Source organism: Cyprinodon variegatus, unplaced genomic scaffold, assembly GCF_000732505.1.
Source record: "Cyprinodon variegatus isolate N-32 unplaced genomic scaffold, C_variegatus-1.0 Scaffold905, whole genome shotgun sequence".
Classification (NCBI taxonomy): domain Eukaryota; kingdom Metazoa; phylum Chordata; class Actinopteri; order Cyprinodontiformes; family Cyprinodontidae; genus Cyprinodon; species Cyprinodon variegatus.
Window position 1 is genome coordinate 195,218 of NW_015151358.1, and position 22,323 is coordinate 217,540.

A 22,323-nucleotide genomic window follows, 5' to 3' on the forward strand; every position below is an offset into this window, starting at 1 on the left:
ATAACACGAGCAAACAAAAATTAAAACACAAGCAAAGGGGAAAAACTATGCAAGTACCAAAAAACAACTTCAAGTTCAGAAAAGCTGCAAACTAGCACCGTGTGATGGATGCGCTTTAGACCTCTAGTGGGAGGCGATCCATCAACTCAGACCAGACCCTTAGTGAAGGATGCTAAGAGGATGCTAAAGAGAGATAAAGAGTTTACTTAAGATTTAAAGGAAAACTTACCTTAGCTCTTTCCTACAGATGTCCTCTGGAGGGGACTGAAGGACATCACATTTACAATTCCTTGCTAAAGTATTTGGCCCCCTTGAACCTTTCGACCTTTTGCCACATTTTAGGCTTCAGACGTAAAGATATAAAATTGTATTTTTTATGAAGAATCAACAAAAAGTGGGACACAGTCAAGTGGAACAAAATTTGGAAATTGGACATTTTAAACTTTTTAACAAATAAAAAAAAACAGACCTTGAGTTAATACTTTATAGCGCCACCTTTTGCTGCGATTATAGCTGCAAGTCCCTGCAAGTTATGTCTCTATCAGTTTTGCACATAGAGAAACTGACATTTTTGCCCATTCTTCCTTGCAAAACAGCTGGAGCTCAGTAAGGTTGGATGGAGAGTTTGTGAATAGCAGTTCTCAGTTCTTTCCACAGATTTTGGATTAGATTCAGGTCTAGACTTTGACTAGGCTGTTCTAACACCTGGATATTTTTATTTTTTAACTATTCCATTTTAGATTTTGCTTTATGTTTTGGATCATTGTCTTGTTAGAAGATAAATCTCCATCCCAGTCTCAGCTTTTTTGCAGACTCCAACAGGTATTCTTCCAGAATAGTCCTGTTTTTGCTCCATCCATCTGCCCATTAGTTTCATCTGACCAGAGCACCTTCTTCCACACATTTTGTGTCTCCCAGGTGGCTTGTGGCTAACTTTAAACAAGGCTTTTTATGGTTATCTTTAAGGATTGGTTTTCTTGCATAAAGGAAAGATTTGTGCAGCATATGACTGATTGTTGTCCTACTGTATGGACAGAGTCCACCTCAGCTGTAGATCTCTGCAGTTCATCCAGACTGATCATGGGCCTCTTGGCTGCATCTCTGATCAATCTTCTCCTTTTTTAAGCTTAAAGTTTAAAGGGACAGCCGGGTCTTTGTAGATTTGCAGTGGTGCGATACTCCTTCAATTTCAATATTATTGCTTGAAGAGAGCTCCTTTGGATTTTTAAAGCTTGGTAAATGTTTTGTATCCAAATCCAGCTATAAACCTCTCCCCAACAGTATCTCTGACCTGCCTGGTGTGTTCCTTGCTCCCCAATGATGCTCTTTGTGCTGTAAATATGCAAGGGAAGATTCTTAGTCATCCAGGTCATAGTCATTCCAAAAATAAAAAAAAAACAATCCACATGACTTTTTTTCCCAAGTTTGAAGACGTTTCACTTCCCACCCAGGAAGTTTGAGGCTTTATAGAGTGAACCAAAAACAAAGCCTTGTTTTGGCTTAGAAAACAAACAAATTGAATCCGATGCGCCCCTTAGGAATGGGCAGTCGTTTGGGTTCTTTATTAGCCTGTAATATCTGGTACCTGTCCACGTCGCTGCTATGTCTGTGTTGTTAACAGTCATCTGGGACAATCACAGAGCAGGTGCATTTATTCAGACTTAATTGCACACAGGTGGATTCTACACATTTATCACCATCAGTCACTTAGGTTAACATTGGATCATTCAGAGATTCCCTCTGAACATCTGGAGAGGTGGTGAACTGAAAGTAAAGGGCCCAATTAATTTTGCAGGTCCCACTTTTCAGTTTTTTTATTTGATAAACTTTAAAATGCACAATAAATTTTGTTCCACTTCATGATTGTGTGCATGCCATGATTGCGTCTCATGTTTTTGCCACGTGCAGCATGTTTACTTTGCCTGTGGTTGTGTGTTAGTCTAATTATTTTGTTTCCTACTCTAATTTTTGAGTTTGCAGAACCTTTTGACTTTGGTCGGAAATTGTGTATTTACACGCCGTTTGCATCCTTCACCCACTATAGTCAGTGCTTCCATGTGCATCACATTGGTTCCCTTACACAAGAAACATTTATGAGTATTAAAGGTAGAAAAACAAGGACTGTGGCTAACGGGCAAGTTTCAGATTCTGTAGCAGTTAACTGCCACCAGGCCGCAGTAAAAACAGCGAAAAGACTAAAATTTATACGACATTGAACACTTTTATGGCTGGATCAAGTGATAAATTTGTGATACATTAGGTGCTGAGTCTTTAGGCAGGTGATCTTCCTCAACTGGAATGTAGGCAGCTTTTCAGCTTCAGAGTCTGACCGACTACTGTGGGCTGTGGGCTGTGAACAGAAAATGATTTCTGGATTTCACCACCTAGAAATTCTGACATCACACATCTTTAATTTCTGCAGAATTCCTGCTGTGGGATTGTGGTATAATTAAAATAAATTTTTTTTTAAGAAAATGTCCTCTCAGCAGTGCAACTGTAGACAGGACTGTATATTAGACATGCAATATGTTGCTGTTGAAAAGTTGATGAGTTTGAAACCTTATTGCTTAATCAATCATAAGGGGTATAATAAAACCCAATGACTTAAAAAAAATCTAAAAGCAAAGTTCACACAGTATCTAAGTTTAATAGATACAAATTATATCCTACTTGGTTTTAAGTATCTAAATCCACAATAACTGGTTGCACTATTTTTTTATTATTATTATTAAACAATTCTTTAATCTGACCTAGTGAACCAGACTGACGGTCACCTTTGTCTGAAATTGTTCGGTTGTTTAATTCCCCTTCCTGTTTTGCTCAGGCTGATAGATTATGATCTAAACCTTTGAAGATAATTGCAAAGTTCAATTGCAACTCTTAACACAACAGCTGTTTGTACATTGTCAGTATTTTCTTCTAGGCATTTCAATTAAACAATGCAAGGTCAGTGACACTGAAGCCAGTTGAGCTTTTATCTTTTCGAGCCAAAGGCAGAATTTTTTGAGGCCTTTTCTGGTTAATTTTGCATCAGTAGAGTTTTAAGTGTAATGATAACAAGCTGGGCCATAGCCACCGGGCAACGGTGTGTGAGCCTCAGACTCATCAAGTTGTACTGCTCTCTGTCCTAACCACTGCTCCCTTATGTGCTTTGTCATTTTTCTGTGATGTTGCTCTGTTACGGTAATAGAGCGGGCAAGAAAGGGTCTCTTAAAAGAATTGGCTGGTGAAAAACAAACATGTTTGAACTCAGACAGGATTAGAAATCAGACATTTTAATAAGGGGCAGAAAGCAGAGTTCTGAGGGATGCCTGCGAAGCAGAGGTTTATAGAGCCACTGATATATGATGTGCAGCCTGCATCAGTCACTTAGACAAGACATGCAATATAGGCAAAGCTGTTTCATCCAGGTTTTTCTTGTGGAGGAATTGTATTTTTTTGCTCTCTTGACCCATCTGTTACCCATCATTGTATCCTGCGCTCTTTTAAGTTTTGTTGTTTTCAGTTATTGCTCCGAAACCAACGGAGGATAAATCTATAGAACAATGTGTAGGGCTTTTGGAAACTGTTTATGTGAAAAATAACAGATAGAGTCAACATTTACATTCAGCATCCATTGTACTATATCAGATTTCATTGAGAGTATTTCATAAGATGGTGACATATTGCTACAGTTACAGTCAGAGGATATGATTTTCCGATGTCATTATAATCTATTCAAAACATTTTTTTTTTTTACAGTAGTAGCCATTCTAACTTAACCCAGTTTCCTTGATGGGCCCTTGGCTGGTCCTTGACTGGTTCCCTACAATTCCTTTTTAAACATCAATCTTTGTACTAAGATATTATTTCTGTCATGATTCGTGGACATTAACCACTAAGAGAAGCGCCATCTTCTGGTCAGACCCTGTAATTCAGTGAAAGGGTGGAGTCAGAGTAAAAAAATGCACGCCCAGGAGAAGGAGGGGGTCACTCAGTTGGCTGGAAGTTGGAGGGGATTTTGCTGGGACCTGCAGGGAAATGGGCTGCCATTCGGCTGCCATTTAATTGGGAAGGCCCATTTTGAATGGCTGCAATTGTATTTCAATCCAGTCATGTTAGTTTATACTTGTTTGTGTTCTTTTATTCAGACTCTGTATCAAAACATTAAAAAAGATTTATATCCCAAACAATAAAGTATAATAAGGGAAGGTTAGCTGAAAACATCTCAGAGAGCTGAAAATTGTTAAAAGAGTGAAATGATGCATCACAATATGGCCACCAAAGGCTAAAGAGGCATTCTAAAAAAGAAGTTCATTAGCATGGCAGAGCTTCTGCAGTGAAATGTACAACCCATGCAAAGAGGCCTTAACTCTCGACACTGGCGTTGCAGGTTCCAGTCCCAGCTTGTGGACCTTTGCTGCATGTTTTTGGCTGTGCAAGGCAGATCTGTGGGATTCTACACTGTGGTACCTTAATAACTTTAGCCCCGGAAGGAGTTTCAGTCTTGAGGAAGACGTTCTGTTTTTTATGAAAGAAAAATCGGCCATCAGTCCACAATGACTGTAGACCAAGAACCAGTGAATTTTAAGATTTTTTATATAAAATGCAAACAAGAATCGCAAATCGAGGACTGAAGGAATTCAGTTGTAACTTTCTGGTTGTCTGACGGGAGAAAGCAGACTGATTCGGAACAAGTTGGTTGATGACAACTGATGACTGATAGATTTGGATTATTTGAGAGATAAAGGAAAGGTAGCTTAGATCTATAAGTGTTTCAATCAGCTTATATCCATGCTAGTCATCTTTATATTGATTGATTGATTAACCGATTGACCTTATTGATTTCACAGTGGAGAAATGTTTTCAGGTGTGCAGCAACATGGTTTGGCCCAACCACCAACAAGGATCCTCTCTGTGACAGGAAGCTCACTTCCACCAAAAAAAGAAAACAGCAATCCCCAGAGTCTCATGGTTTTGGTTATTTTGTGCTTTACTTTGCTCCTTGTTTCCTAGTTTTATTGGTTAAATTCTTATTTTGTTGTATTTTCTAGATTTGTTAGTTCTCAGGTTTTTCTGTTTTCCTCTGTTGCCCTCTTGTGTGTGTCCCTTTCCCCCCCCTTGGCTCCCTCGTTGTCTCCTCTCACACCTGCTCCTTGTCAGCTCGTTAGCCCTGCCATTGTCTCAGTCAGCTACAAATACTCTCCCTCTGCAGTCAGTCCTGGTTGGTTCCTTGTTGTTGCTGGTCCTGTTGTCGCCGTTGTCCTCTCACCTTGTCTCTCCCTGGCTCCTTGTGCGCGTTTCCCTTCATGTCTCCGTGGTTCTGGTCTGAGTTACATTTTAGTTAGATTTTGCCTCTGTTATTAGTGTTTTTCATTGAAACTACAAGAATTCACCTCAGCCTCTCTGCCTCTGCATTTTGGGTCCTCTTAACTACAACCAAAACGTGACACAGAGACCCTAACAGAAGGGTCCCGTTGGCCCCCTTTAACATGCAACCAGTTTTCAGAAACTATTACCATAATGTAAAGTTGGAGTAAAATATGCCATCATACACTTGCTTCAAAAAAAACACTGTCAGTTAGATAAGGCAGACAACTCTGTAAGGATCATGTTCTGTGGATACATGTAAGAAGACATAATGAACTAATAAAGAAGGCTGGCTCTAGTGGAACTTCACTAGAGCCTCCATGGATTATTTTCAAAGGAGACTTTTTTATAAAATGGAGAACATTATGTACTGTTATGGGAGATATCGATCAGAACTTGTGCCGAGCCATGAATGCCCTGCTCCGTTTCTTGTGCACACTACATGCTCCGCTTATGTATAATTACCTGCTGCATGTAACATTTGCAAAATAGTAGGCGACAACTAAAGTACTAGTTCTCTATTTTATAATAACTTTAAGAAAATTTTTTATATTATGTATATTATATATATATATTATACAGTCATATATATATATTACTGTTTTTATGTATTTTTTTTACTGTTTTCAAGGCTGCACTTGAAAAGAATGAAATTGTCTAGAGATCTGTTCTTAACGAAATTTCTTTTTGTTTACACTTGTGTTTACAAAATGACAAAATAAATCTGTCTAAGGCTATAAAATTAACTAAATGGACTAAGATTGGATTGTATGAGAGAAAAAAAAATCTCATTGCTTGACCTGACCCCGACCGCTTTGTGTGACATCAAAGCCCAAATGGGACCTTTTTTATGCTGAGCTCAGGCTAGAAAGCTATAATTCAACGCATGGTTAAAAAAGTGTTTTAAAGTAGTTTCTTTTTTTTAATGCACATAAAAACAAAACGAAAAGGAAACAGTTGAAGGGCCTGTTGGGATTCATTTATGTTTCTCAAAAAAGATTTTAGGGTTTACCGCCTCTCTACCAAAATCAACCCATGGTCCATTTCTCCATGAGAAAAATGAGGATGATATTACACCTACAAGTTCATTAACTGACTAGCAAAACATAACTTTAGTAGCTTACACGTCTTTGTTACTTTTTCAGCAGTGATGTGAATAAATCAATATCGCCTTTGTTTTGGTTACTGTAAATGTATTGTCTCTGCTTTCACATTAAGTTGTTTTTCTTAGAAAATCTGATGAAAGCTGAAAGGCTGCAGTGGTTTCCCTAAGTCCATGTTTTTGGAAGCAAGAAATTAGTTGAAAACATTCCCTAACAGTTTACGTTGCTGAAGGAAAAGTTTTTTTCTCAACATTATTGAAGTCTTGAACTGAGTTGGTTTTTCCAGTTATTGTAAGCCCAATCCTTCACTAGATAGCATATTAATTAAATTAGGTATTTGATTCAAAAATGTTAATGTCATCAATTCATTTTGATTAAAAACTAAAAGAAATAGATAATAAAAAATTCCAGGTCCTGAAAACCCTTACAAGCAGTTATGTCTCAGCTTTGGAATGTTCTCCCATTTTATCACACTTCATGCCGAATTTTCTTCTCTTTCTGCTTTGTTTGCTATAACAGTTTGAGCAGAACACACTTTAAGCTCCGTCAGCTGTTAACCAGCAGGGAGAAGCTGATGACGTAAAGACATGCACTGCAGTTTAGAGAGTAGAAAACTTTAAAGTTCATGTTATACTGTTTCAGGAGATTTGGGGAAGAAACTTTAATTACCTGTGGTGTCAGCTAGCTTTAGCTTTGGGGTTTCTATTGTGTTTTTTTTTTTTTAAATAAATTCTCTGTTGTTTTATGAAGCTTTAAAAGGCCTAGCCTTTTTCATATGTTCTTTGTTTTCAGTGTTTTCTTTTATTTGTTGTTTTCGTGTTCGGCATTCTGTTAAGACTAGACAAGGCAAGTGTATATAGCATAATTCAGCAAGGGTCCGTTTCACTAAGCAAGTTTAACAAATTCAGATTAAAATCTGCAACTCTCAATTGATCTAACCTAAAGTCGGGTGCACTCTGAGTGTTCGGTTTCAAAATGGCCGCTATGAATTACTTCAATCAATTTTAACTAGGTCCACTCACAGTTAAGCATGTGCGCAACAAGTATGAAAAGCCATAATCAGCGGAGCACTGATTCAACAAGTCACCATGACAACAGGCAACAGGAAGTGCCTATTTCAACTCACCTGGAACTAGAGATTTGAATGCAGAAATTTAAAAATACAAAATAAAAAAGGAGAATGTGTTTAGAAGACAGAGAAACAGCAATACAGCTACAAAGGAGAGGAATATGGTGCAGGAGAAGATTGTTGCTTCAGTTAATGTTTAAGTTTCTCTGCAGTGGGCTATGGCAGGCCCTTTTTATATTTATTAAAATCACTTCTCTCTCTTGTTCCATTTGTAGATCACTAAAAGAAGATTGTTTCTGATTAAAATCACACTCCAAGACCTAAACTAAACTGCTATAATATATTTTCTAAATTACATTTTTGTAGCAGAAGCTGAATTTTAGAAAGTACAAAAAAGAAAATTATACTAGTAAGAATTAAGTTTTATATATCTAGATATGTTTACACATTTTAAATGGCCATTCTGCTATTTATTGGCTTGCCTGAAAATGTATTTATGATCTCTGAAAAACATTTTTTCATAGTTAATAAAAATGCTGACCAGTAATATTACGAATATGGAGATCTGAAATTCCTTTATAGACATCCAGATCTCAATGTTTATTCTAGATGTGGAGGATGTCATCTTGTTCGAAATGGTAATTCAGACAAAGAAAAAATGTTTCTTTTTTATATAAGAAGACACATTCAGTAAAACTAGTACTGGACATATCAAAATAGCTTGCCATAGTTGTTGTTGGCATGAAAATATTATGGGATTATGTTTTGAATGGTAGCAGATCAATGAATCTATTTAGGTGAAATCTTCTGGCAGCAATCGAGGATGAAGAATAAAAACCTTCTAATAAAAAAAAAAATCACTATATATTGGGACGTTTTGGGCTTATCCATACCACTCTTAAAGTCTGGAGTTCTTTAGGCCTTTGAAGGTTCAGGTCTGTGTACATCACTACACCCAGATGTCCAGTCTGATTGGGGGTTTCTAGCTGTGTGATAACTTTTAAAGCTTTTCATTTTGTCCAAAAATGACTACAGTTTTGTTATGAATCAGCTGGAGAACACAGCTGCCATTAAATGTAAAACTAGCAAACCTTACTTAATGAATAGGAAAGCAAAGATTATTTATATACATTTTTTCTTTTTTTTTTGCAAACAAAGATTTACTCTCAGGTTTATAAAAAAAAAAATCCAACAAAATTTTTTATTTCTTTGTAAAATAGACAGAATGTAAGGAATCATCCAAGTATTGACGTTTATTTTTAAATGTTCTATCACATGGTTTCTTCACATCTGGAAACACCTATCTTTTTTACCTATATAACCAAACTATCAGCACATTACATCATCCTCCATTGCTCTGTTTTAATCTGTTTTAATTCAAAACAAATGGCTGCATAGTTGTTAAGTATCTTGCTCAATGGGTCACTTAATGTTTATGTGTTGGAATTTAACCTTTAAGCTTTATGTTCTCCAGGCAGCAACCTTTTCAGTTTGACTGAAGTAGATAGTCTGCTGGACCAGGATGATCTCATTTAAGTCTCAGTGGAAACAGTTCACACTAATTGAATTCTCTTCTTGTTCCACAGTAAATCCACCTGGAGTGGATTTTTTTTTCTCCATGTTGATAAAAATATTTTCAAGAATATTTGCAAACATTAAAAGCAGCAACAGATAATTACTATCTGCTGGTATTGTGTTGCATACGAATATATATATATATATATATATATATATATATATATATGTATAAGTATTATTACAAGCATGTAAAAAAGTAGGGATGTCCCAGTTTGTAGATGTTAAGCTTGGAGGATAAAATCTCTAGTAGGTGCTTCTGACATGATGTTTATATATATCTGTGTTTATAGCCCACCTAACCCTGAACAACACTCTAATTGTTCTTGTGGTTTGTCCTTGGTAAAAGGTGGAAGGTTGGGGGGTTCAGCCCACATCTGGCTCCCAGATTTGAGTCAAAGGATGTGGGAGAGTGTACAGTTTAGTCCATATTTTCCCATAGTTAATAGATGCATATCAGGGAAGTATAACAAACACAGACATTGAAAAGAAGGTAAATTGAATGATGGGTTCAGTTAAGCAAATACTTTAGAGATTAGAGTCCCATTCTCTGTCTGCCAATGAGTAACGGCCATGAATCAACACTGTTTATTCTGTTTGTTAGTGGCAGTTTAGAGATAACGATCTCAAACCCAGCATGAGCAGTTATGATTTAATCTGTCTGTAGCTAGTTAAAAAGGAAATACAGAAAAAAAATTGATATGTTCATTGAAAGAAGTTTGCAACTTGATATCCTGGTTGTAAAAGCGATTATACAGTACCTTAGGAATTACTAATGTGTATTCTCTTTGAAAACTTTCTCCTTTTATTATATTTCAACCACAATCCAGAAGATTTTATGTAATGCATCAACTTAAAGCAAATCCTTAATTTATGGTTAAAAGAAAAGTACTTTTTATAAAACTAAAAACCAGCTCTCAACCCCTCCTCAGTAATTAACCTGCAACACTATATATATTTTATGACAGAGTATCAGGGCAGGCTAGAGATTTTTTTTCTAATTACCACAACAAAGTCATAATATTATGAGAATAAAGTTGTACATTTACGAGAATAAAATTATGAAAATAAAGATGAAAAATAACTAGAATGAAGTCGTCATAACACAACCGATTTCAGAAAGAAAGCTTTGCTCCGACCAGCTCCACAAAATAGCAACCTGAGTCCACTTTGACCTACTGCCCAATTTCATGCTGATGCTAAAAGATTTCCTTATTTGTCAAACCGATGCCAAGGTATAACTTAACATGATGCTCAAGATATTATTATTATAAAAGTTGTCATAAAATACAACTTTAGGTTCTTAATATTTATTCTCGTAGTTTTATGACTTTATCTTCGTAATGTTACGACTTTATTCCCATGGTTTTATTACTTTATTTTTGTAATATTACGATTTTATTCTCATAATTTAATGACTTTATTCTCGTAATAATTTGACTTTATACTCGTAACATTACGACTTTATTCTCGTAATTTCATTACTCTATTCTCATAATATACAGCTTTTTTCTCAAAATGAAAAAAATATCTAGCCTGTCCCTAATCCTCCATCATTATATATATATATTTATATATATATATATATATAAAATAGTTATAATAATTTTTATAATAATGAAGATATATATGAAATATATATCTATGAACATCTATATATATATATATATATATGAAATGCCCTCCTGTTTATCTTTCTACTTGAACTCATATTGGTTGGCGAGAATTTGTCAAAATTTCCCATATTTAATAAATTGGATTTAGATATAGGCTTTAACTACATTAGGCTGCAGTAGGGTTCAGTGTAGCAGTGTGATAAAATATGCAAAGGTTCAACAGGTATTGAGGCTGATGTATTGTTCTTTATAAGGACTCAGATTTCTTTTCTCCCAGGTACAAAGTTGTCGATGGGAAAACAAGAAGCCTTTGAGATATTCATAAGAGATCATGAAGAACATCAAACCATTGAAGAGAACAAGAATATTCTAAAAGAAAGGTGAGTGACAATAGGACAAGATATTCCACTAAATACCATGTTTTATAGTTACCCCTTTCATCTAGGATTTCTTTTGATTACATACTGTTTAAAAGTTTTAACAAAATGTAAAAATGTATAGGTAGTGAGGTTAAATAGACGTTCTTTTTACCTTTTTCATAGTCGTTGCACCTGAAAGCACACCTTTTTGTTGTTACCTTAATTCTAGTTTTCCAATAATTTATTTAAAATAACAATATTCAATATAGTAAACCTTTTTTTCAGCCTATTTTTCATACTATTTTACTCTTGTGTTCAGTTAAAACCTGCTGTCTTTTAACCAGATCGGCCGAGACCAAAAGACTTGGAGAAAAACTGAATGAAGCCAAAAACCGAATCAGTAAGTTCTCTCAGCGTTTGGAAGTTTTCCTCCGGGTATAACATTACACTTTTTAGCTGTGAACATCTTTCACATCTACAATTTGCTCTCATTATTATTCCTGCGGTATCCAACCAAAAAAACGTCAACACCAGATCACTGTCAGGGTGTCGAGTCCCTAGAGCGTCAGAATGTTTTTTACAACATTCCTAAACATTTTCCAGAACTGGGAGGCATTCAAATTTCCATCCATTTACAGTAGGCTTCCAACCTGTGCTTTTTACGAGATGATCTCCGGCTGTTTTATGGCGATTCTGTCAGAGCTCCCTTGAGTTCTTCCTGATAGTCTTTACCTTAACCAAGCCATAATGAGCCTTGGCATTAACTTGGAATGCAATGGAAGGGAATCCAAAGATGTTCAGTCTTTCTGCTGGTTTGTCAACACATGCACCAAATTTAAAGCTTCACCTGCGTTACTACAATGGCTTGATTTGACAATTATTTGTATAGATACTAGATCAATATAAAATCCAACCATCAACTATTTTTCAGTTTATATTTCTTTACCTTAAACAACAAATCAAAACAAACAAACAAAAAAATCCTCTGAATGAAACATCTTCCATTGTCGCCAATCAAATTAACTTGACTGGGTGATCATAATCTATAATATACTGTATATATCATTGCATAGTTTCCTCTGTAAAAGTTGAAGTTTTTAGTAATTTTCTGGTATGGAAAAATCAAGTGTGTGTTGCAAAATAACGCCAAGATGGAAAGGCATCAAAAATCACCATAACAAAGCAATTGTTGCTGTCCATCAAGCCCAGACTCACACTGCAAAAAATGGAAATCTAAGTAAGTAATTTTTAAGTGCATTTTTGTTCTTGAATTGAGGAGGTAAGTGAGACACTTTGCCAATGGAACATGACAATTTACATTTAAAATAAGAAAAAAACTATTGCTTTTTCTTATTTCAAGTGTATATTATCTAATTATCTTATTTTAGGAGTAAAAATACTCATTCCACTGGCAGATCATCTTATTTGGCTGCTCAAATTAAGGGTAAATACACTTAATTTAAGACATCTTTTACTTATTTCTAGATGTTTTTTGCAGTGCAACATATTGCAAAGTGTAAATCCCCAACTGATCAATAGGAAGAAACAAACTTTTACTTCTGTGTAGGACTGAATTGCCACCTTTTTAAGGAGTGGACATTGCTGCATAATTTACCATAAGGTCAATCCTTTTAATCATCAGAGAAAAACGAAAAAAGCCCAGAAGGTACATCTGATGTAGAGCTCAGTTAGTGAAAAACTGTTAGAAAAAGACTTTTAGAAACATTAGGCTGTTCTCTCTGAAAAGAAAATGGCAGTGGGACTTATGCATGTAAACTTATATCTGAAAAAAACCCTCAAACATTTAGACCAATGTCTTTTGGCAAGATGGCATCGAAGATGTTTGACGATAAAGCAGTTATTTCTGCAGTAAATTGAACCCAGCGTATCAGCACTAAAGCCTAATACCTATTGTTATCCACAGTTGGGGAGAGGTGATATGGGTTTGAGAATGGCTGAATAAGAATCAATATATAGCTAAGTCCAAACCCCAAATTGGTCAATGTGCGGCAGTCTGATGTGAAGAGGGCTGGGCGAGGAAACAAATATCTGCAAAGCTCAATAAATAAAATAAATAACCCCTACAGCTAATTCGGCAAGTGTCTGAAACATAAGGGATATTTTCTCATTCACACCACATTCTATTCACTTTTTGTTGTATAAATACTAATCTAAAATTCATATCATTCCTCGTCCTCCTGTGGACAGCTGTAGGTTGCCAGAGTTTATGTCTATCTCAAGTGGTCTATTTAGATTAGGATTATATTTTTCCAACCTGGTATTAATTTAACTTTGATGTGAACATGCCTTCACTGATTCAAATCAGTGGAGGACAGACCGCTGCAGAAGATTCTTTCTTCCTACAGCGACATCATCTGCGACTCATTGAAAAAAAAACTCAGGTTTTCAAAATTTCCCATACACATTAGATTTCTTTTTCGCATAATTCCTAGTTTATTAGTCTGTTGACTTATGCAAAGTGGAGCAAGATAGTTGTTAAAAGCTGAGCAATGTTGAACAGGAACCCTTTAAGAAAACTAAAGTTTTGCATAAATTGCCTGATGCAGATTTTTGCAGTTGGTGGAATGTAGTAAAGTTGTATGTTTTATTGCATTTTCTTTCAAAGACTATATTTATACATTTGCCTCTAGTTCTGTGTGTTTGTGGCTCATTTTACAAGCTGTTGAAATGGATTTGCTTACAGAACAACCAGACCTCCTCTCTGCCTTGAATCACTCTCAGTGGTTTGGCAGACTACTGCTAGTTATCCTCATCTATGCCTCCATGTATTCAGCACCATCACAATCTATTGTATTCCTCCTTCTTTCAGCCCAAGAAGTGCTGACATGACTGTGTATTTGCGTGCATCTCAAAGAAATCACATATGGCAGCGTTAAGTCACCCTATATACGTAGCCCACACAGAGCCCATGAAGATAAAGTTTATATAATATTATTGGATGTAAAGAACAGCATTCTTCTTGTGTGAGTGACTGTTTTTAATGGAATAATGGTTGCACCTTCTAACTGGTATTTAAGGGCTTCTTTGTCATTTTGGAAGCCATAGACTGGACACCACCTGTTTCTTATTCCTAATTAAAACCGTGAAAAAGAAAAAACCGTCTAATATAGACAAACATTTTTTCTCAGTTAGATGTATCCAGAATCTAACAGGGGATAAAGAGAGAGATGGTAGCACAAGCAAACATCAGTGTCTTAACATCACTCTATTGTTCTTGGCCACTGCAGTCCTCTCTGGAATCCAGTCCCACTGGAAGGGGATATATTTTGAGCCCTTCGGTTCAGGGAGTGCATGAATGTGTATGTATTTGCTCAGAGAGATCAGTGATACATGTCCTCTGCAGTATAAAAGTGGAAGGCAGCTGGAAACAAGCAGCATCTCCTGATTACTCGGCCAGATGTTGGAGGATTTATGCAGCGCAGTCCTAGGTAAAGCATCTGGTATCTCTTAGGTAATGATCTCTGCTCACCTTTTAATAAATGACCCTTAAGCTCAAGATGTTTTAAACCAACACTAAGCAACCTTTCAGCCTTCATTAAATATTTTCATAACTTTTGGGATTAGATGTCAACTTACAACCAGTTGAATGACACCTCTGTCATGGCCCGAGGGGGTCAGTATCGTTAATCAACTTTGAGGAGGTGGCATGGTTAAGGCTGGTTTATGCTCAGAAACTCTCCAAAATTGTAGGTGACCGCAGACAGGAGGCTTGTGATTGGTGTAATCTACATCCGCTCTACACTATGCGTATTTGCTATTTGGTAACTTACCGGCTTGTTTTGTTTGTATGACCGCCATTGTGGAAAACGAGTCCAGTTTTCCACAAAGACTAGTGAAGTTGGACCAGCTAGAAGAGCAAGGTGTGCAAGAACGCTGGGATCCTTTTTTCCACCTGGATCCCCGCTCTTTTCCACCCTCATGTCCCTCTTGCATTTTAGCGTGGAATAACATAGCACAGACCGCGCTTTAAAATTGGGCATAAATCAAAAATATCTGCGTCATACCTGAGACAAGCTCACTACGACACACTGCTGTGGGAGTATAACCAGCCCTTTACTACCAACGGTATACGTCACCTCCCACCCCCGTCTCCCCATTCGTTATATAGACGGAAGTCGATGTGGCGAAATTTCCTTGATAAACTGTATTTTCATGCAGAGTTCATATGCAGGGTTGACATTTAGGCAATGTAACACCTTCCTGCTGGGTTGTATACGTGTGTTTACTGTGAAATTATCAAACATAACATTATATTTATCTGATTCAAGGCTCTAAACTCGTCAGCACTTCATTCACTGACGAGTATGGTGAGGTCTGTGTAGGTACCAGATCTGCTCTGGTGGTGAGTTCTGCTTGGGGCCTTGCCCTTACTTATAAAGTCAGCATACAAAAACACCACCCGGACAAACTGTATTGCACCCATTTCTTAAGAATCACATCTCCTCTGGAGTCTCAACATATTGTTACCCATATTTCCAATTATTTTACATTTCATTGGAGATTTAAAGAAGCCAAAAGTAGAAAACAATCATTCTCGATCTTGAAAGAAAGCCCGTTCTTTAGTGTTTATTGTCGAATATATAAACTATATTATGCAAAGGCCTCCTTTCTGTATTTTGCTTCAAGTGACCTAGACTTGTCACAGATTTAAATCGTCTTGATCATTAGTTACTGTGCTTCCTAAAGTTATTGTCTTATTTATTTTAGGTAGACTCTTCCAACTTATTTAAACTACACTCAAAAAATAAATAAGAATAACTGCAAAAAGCTACTTTTACAAGACCTTAAAAATTTATTACAGTTTAATAAGCTTCACATTTTGTCTGGTTTCATTCAGAACCTTGACCATAGTTTGTTGGAATTTAGTATGATAGACAAGCAGAAAGTGGTGCATAGGTGGAAAGTTAAAGATGTTTGGTGTTAAAACAAAACACAAAAAATCAAAGAAATGTTCTATTCACAAAGGAATTCAGCCTTTCTTTTTATCAAAAATCCATAAATCCTACACAATCAATTTCTTTCAGAAGTCCTCAACTTAGTAAATAGAGTCCATCTTTGTGTTATTCAATTAAGGCCTGGGAATGTTTCAAGCAGGGATGGTCATAAAACATAATCCCTTTTCTTGATCTTACAAAGCTTAGTTCAGTTTGTCTTAAAATGGAGAGAGTACAGCACAACTGTAAACCTTCTAAGATATGGCTGTGCATCTAAACTGACAGGCAAGGCAAGGAGAGCATTAGCCAGCAAAGTAGCTTAGAGGCTCATGACAAATCTGGAGGACGAGCAGAGATCCAGAACTCTGGAACACAGTTCTGCTCAGTTGCCCGGACAACTGGAGGGATCCAGTCAAAGTCCCCCATAAATACAATCTAAAAGCATTGCTTTGAGAGACCGAGCCAGCCAAGCATGAGGACACAGTGGTGATTATCAAGAAAAATGGGTTTTATTTCCCCAAAGTAACAGTAATCCAAACAAGGATTATGGGGCCCTTAAAGGAGGTCAAATGAACAGACTAATTTAAGGAAAACAATATCAAGGTTAAACATAACTGACCTGACAAACAACAAACAAAGGGGACAAAAATAGTGGCTGATCAGACTGGCACACTGAGGAAGAGGTAGTGAGAACATCTACACAAATTTAACAAAAGATAACTAAACAGGATTAAACTTAAATTACTATTACTAATAAAAATTAACAAAATTACAGAGCAAAAAAAAAAAAATTATGCAGCATATTAAAAATGTGGAGTCAGTGGTCTTCCCCCATGGTGGAACTCTAGATGGTACCACCCAATCAGCCATGTCAGCCAGAGTCCTTTGCAATCTCCCAATTGAAGGGACTCCCAGAATACCAGAAAATAAAGCACAAATATTAAGCATCTGACAAAATTAAATATACAAAAGTTAACCAAATTTGCATGTTACAATTGGAACTAATGTCTTCTAATATTGTCACAATAAAAATAAACAAACCAATACATTTATGCTACTGTGGGTCAAAACTTAAAGTGACGGGGTTACTGACCATGTGACCATCACAATTGCCAAGACTTGAAAATTAATGTCAATGGCATGTACTTATATAGCGCCTTTTTTCAAGTCAGGAGACTTGACCAAAGCGCTTTACACTACATTCATTCACCCATTCACACACTGATGGTGGCAAGCTATATTGTAACCACAGCTGCCCTAGGGCTCACTGACAGAAGCGGGGCTGCCGTACACTGGCGCCACCGGGCCCTCTGACCACCATCAGTAGACAATGCAGGTGAAGTGTCTTGCCCAAGGACACAACAACACTGAAAGTCGGAGCCGGGGCTTGAACCGTTGATCCTTCGATTTCACGGCAAACTCCTACATCCATCGCCACTGTCGCCCCAACAGTGGGGAATGTTCACAATTGTCCTCCATCTATTCTGACTAAGTAGGGTTTTTTTTGCAAATACTGGAAATTTTTTATTTAAATGTAAAAGCTGGTTGAGGAATTAACCTTGCAGCTGCAAATGCAACAAAGACAGATTGTTGCATTGCAAATGCGGGGAGGTGATAAACGTTTATGCCATTTTGTGTATGATTATTTCCAGTTTCTTTGCAGAAAATACTGCAAATTGTGTCACAAGTTGACAAAAACTGGACTACATGACATATGATTTATACATTGCATTGTTTTACATAAAGTCCTTGTTTTATACAAAAGTGTTATAAACAGATGTCCAGCAAAAACAATAACTGTTTTAGTAAAATGTTCAGTTTACTATCAACAATCTCTCGTGTTCTCTTTCTTCTGATACGTGATACCTGTTGTGGTCAGGATGCTCTGGTGATCTTTTCATGAAGGTATTTGTTACAACTTTTTGACTATAGTTTCTCCGTGTGAACAATATCCACTTGTTCACATCAGAAGCTGAGTGCTTCGTTTGATTCTTTGTTTAGTGTTTCATTCAGCCATTGTGCCAAAAAAGTCCTCGAAAGTGACGGCCTCTGTACTTTCAAATATGCGGCTACATTGAATATACAGACCCTGTCTTTAGTGTTTACAGTACGTTGTCCCATTACATTTATTTTTAGGAAAAATATAATCAGTAAATCACATTGAAAACATTAAGAACAGAAAGACCCATACAGTGAAGGTGTCCACGTTCCCCCAAAATATGTCTAAATGCTACAGTGATCTACACGTCTTCATGCACACTTAGGTTTTTTCAAGTAATGAGAACATTGTAGGGAAATTTCTTCTTTCCAAGTTCTGTACTGTACGTACTGAGTAGGATGCATAAAATAATTAAATTAATTGAATGTAATGAAAGCTGTGAAGAAAGCCTACACTTATATGGAGGTGACAACATAAGTAGAGCATCATAGAAAGCCTATTATTAATTTGTAAATTAAAATATCTACACAATTTTTTTTTTCTACCTATTTCCTCTGGAATTTCAAATGTTATATAATATGATTCATTTTTTTTGAATGAAAAAGTCTCGGTTTTAATAATTTAAATTTTAAGTTTCTGTATGTTTAATTAGCTTTATTATCCAATTTTGGCCCCTAGGACAGAATTCCATTTTTAGACTCTTCTATATTTTCCACATACACAGAGGAGGTACTTGGATCATTCCTGTTTTCAAGATATTACTTTTCTAGACTTGGAGAACATCCACTGTGTCTGGTGATGTCTTTTTGTTCTTCTGTTGAGCTAAGCCCCCAGGTTTTCTAAAAGAGTTCTGAAGGAGGAAACAGATTTTATGGCGAACCATTTCTGTGCTAATTTGGCTTTATGTGTTGGACCATTATCCTTCTAAAAAAGACCCAAAGGCTGATCATTTTTAGTTTTATGGCAGAGGCCACAGGATTTGTTTTCTTCTTTTTTCACAAAGCACTGGCACCTAAAAAAGTTCCTTATGTACTGAAACAGCTCCGAAGGGTTACAAAAAAAAGCTCAGATTATAGAAGATACTGAACATTACCGAAGAATTTCTGCACATTCTTCCTTTATTCTGTCCCAGAATGAACTGGAATATTTGACCACCGTTGATCTTATTGTATGGTTCACTCTCACTCTGTCAGTTTGCCTTTTTTTCTGTGCTGACCTTTATTTTATGTCTGGGTCTTCGTTCTGGCCGCTTCTCCTTTGCATCTTTGCATTATCTCTGCATCTTCTGCCCAAATTTAAATGCACAACTTCTACTTTGCATACTCATATTAACACTTAGACATCAACAAATATTAAAAAAATAAATAACATACATGAAAGCAGGAGAAATTACACTATAGAAGAACAGGTGCATACAGTATAGCAGCCAAGACATATTTAATTACTTTTAGTAGTTAGATACTTCTTTTGAAATAATAATCATAATAACCATGATTATAATATTGATATCATATTATTAATGACATTTATTCTTCTGTTCTTTTTTCTTTTTGTTTATTTCCTTGGATTCACTGTACACCAGACTCCCTTTCATTTTTCTTGTGTTTATTTGTTGTATTGATTCCTGTTTTTTGGACCTTGCATGCCTTTAGTTTAATTAATAAAACACTGCAATAGCCGTTTTCATCCATTTGTGATCCAAATCTGAAGAACTTCTCAAATTGTCCTCTTAGGTTTGCACTGAGGGTGGCAGTCCTATTCGATTCTGCTTTGCCCTGGGATACACCTGTCCCAAGGCTAATAATTCTACTGAAGCGTATTGCATTCACCAAAGAAAAAAAAAAATCAGACGGCTTATCTCGTAATTACGAGATACAGATCCTGTAATTATGAGATATCAACTCGTAACTATGAGAAAAGATCTGATAATGATCCTGATACACGTTGGAGCTCCGCTCCTGTTTTTCACTTCATCAACAAAGTACGCAGCTATAACCCTGGGATTAAGCATGCAGCCTTATGACCATACGCGAAAATCCATCAAAATGTCCATTAATACAGATTCTGAATGGTTTTAGTTGTTCATATGAATCGACATGCCACATAAAGTTGGGACCTGGTCGTTTTAAACCATTCTGAAGCCTCAGCTGTACTCCTTGATGATCTAGGATTTGGAGAAGGTACCGGTGGATAGTTCTTTGGGACACCACTAAGCCAGCTGGAATGCATTTCAGATGCATTAATTTATAGCCATAAAGCATCCCGTGCTGGTTTAATTGCTCCTGCAGGAACAGTGCAATTTCCAGCAAGTCAGGTAGAGTGGGCTTTTTTGCCCAAACAATTCTAAGGACTAACTGCGCAATGCTGACAAACTTAAACTAATTCCATCCACATTGAGGAAACTCATTATTTCCCAGTGTTGCAAACCTAAGCAGAAATAAAAGCATATTAAATCTGACAACCCACTTATTGCTCACATGTTATTTAGCGTAGCTCGGCAATGAATGTCCTTCCTGATCTCCTAAATATAACATATTATCTTATAATTATGAGATCTTATCTCATAATTACGAGATAACATCTCATAATATTGAGATCAAGATCTCATGAGATTTTATCTCGTAATTATGAGAAAAGATCTCATAATTACGAGATACCAATCTTGCAATTATGAGATAAGCTGATTTTTTTTCTTTGGTGAATGCAATACGCTTCCGTATAATTCATCCCCTGACAGAAAATAAATTGCAAGACAGATGATGGAATAAAATCACATTTAAGGACAATTTTCTGTTACCCATTTATTTCTTCTTTTGCAGCAGTAGGTAATGTTCCGAACATTCTGCTTATTGTCTATCAACAGGTGTTTTGTTGGTTCTCTCAGTTTCTAGAACTCAGTAAGTTATGTTTCTTGTCTTTTCCAGGAACTGGAGAATGTCTTCAGATTATCCATGCTGTTCTCATCAACTTTTTCACTTTACTGCAGCTGCAATGCATTTCTTTGCTGTATGAAGCGTTGGCTGTGGATGTAGTTTATTGCTCAGATTTCAACTGCATTTAAGTTTGAATCTGTGGTGCTTTGTCTAGCAACTACTTTTTACTTCTCCAAGAAGAAGGCACGCAGGACTTGTCAGATATAACAGATTTGTGGCCACAACTACAACACTACGTAATAGTAGATCACAGAAATTTCCTGCCGTGGGTTTTTTTGTTTTGAAGCCTAGGTTTTGAGATTCTGAAAAGCTTACATGAATGGTATGATGGATAGAAACAATAGAGACAGTGTGCTCATCATGTCTTTATGAGCTCATCCTCAGAGTGATGGTTTAAACATCCCTTCATATTCTTGTGAAGACATAGACTCTACATCAGCAGGAGTGTTTTAGAGTGTTGTGTTTAATAGAAAAGAGCCAGGCTGCCTGCCTGACCGCAAAATGAAGCCACAGGGCATCTCAGATCATTTACGTTTTCGGCTACCAAAATACATGGCTTCATAAGAAGATCCCAAACTCTGCTTCATACTTCATAACCATTAGGAAAAACAGTCCTGTCACGAGCAGCATATGTCTGTGTGTCCTGTATAATGTTTCACTTCATCTGTTTGAGTCTGCTGTCTACTGAAACCCGAAAAGTGGTCGACTTTGAACACCAGTGCTTATGATGGGCTTGGAAAGATGAAATGGTTGCAATGGCATTTTGCAAATAATTTAAAGTCTTAGTGGAAGAAAGTGCTGACTAAATGCAATAACCTTCTGGCTTTAGAAACACTTAAGTCCAACTATTGTTGGACACCATGGGTGGGACTGTGTGTAAAGGTACATTTAGAGAAGAGGAGCCTTCAGCTGGATTTCTCATCTGTGGAACTTTAACCTCTGATTTTAGATCAGACATAGGATCTCTTAACAGAATTCAAAGACTAAGCATTTGCTGTGCTGAGACCAAAAGGGTTGTTAAAGAAAATCCCAGACATGCTACTATTGCTGATTCTACTATGTATGTCTGGTTGTGAACCAAATAACACAAATGCAACCTTCATCTTTCTTCCTATGCTTTGCAACACAAAAAAACCTTGGCCAGTCTAAAGGCAGCACCTCATCCGACTGTGATAAAAGCTGCAATTATTCTGTTTGGCTGCTCCATGGGAATAAATAAAGAAATGTGAACAACAGCAATATATTCACATTCTCGCCAGTGGCATGCTGGAGGTCATTTTGTAGGGCTCTGGCAGTGCTCCTCCTGCTCCTCCTTGCACAAAAGCAGATACCGGTCCTGCTGATGGCTTGTAGACCTTCTACGGCTCTGTCCAGCTCTCCTGGAATCACCTGGAATCTCATTTCTCTTGAGATTGTGCTGGGAGA

General features: G+C 36.7%; 1 protein-coding gene across 1 annotated transcript in view; it reads left to right on the forward strand.

The window, feature by feature from the left end:
* kif6 (kinesin family member 6) overlaps positions 1 to 22,323 on the forward strand; it is a 90,004-nt gene that overhangs the window by 47,335 nt on the left and 20,346 nt on the right. The window contains exons 14-15 of the mRNA XM_015398029.1: positions 10,990 to 11,092; positions 11,416 to 11,471. Coding sequence (XP_015253515.1) covers positions 10,990 to 11,092; positions 11,416 to 11,471 — 159 coding nt within the window. The remainder of the gene's footprint in view (positions 1 to 10,989; positions 11,093 to 11,415; positions 11,472 to 22,323) is intronic.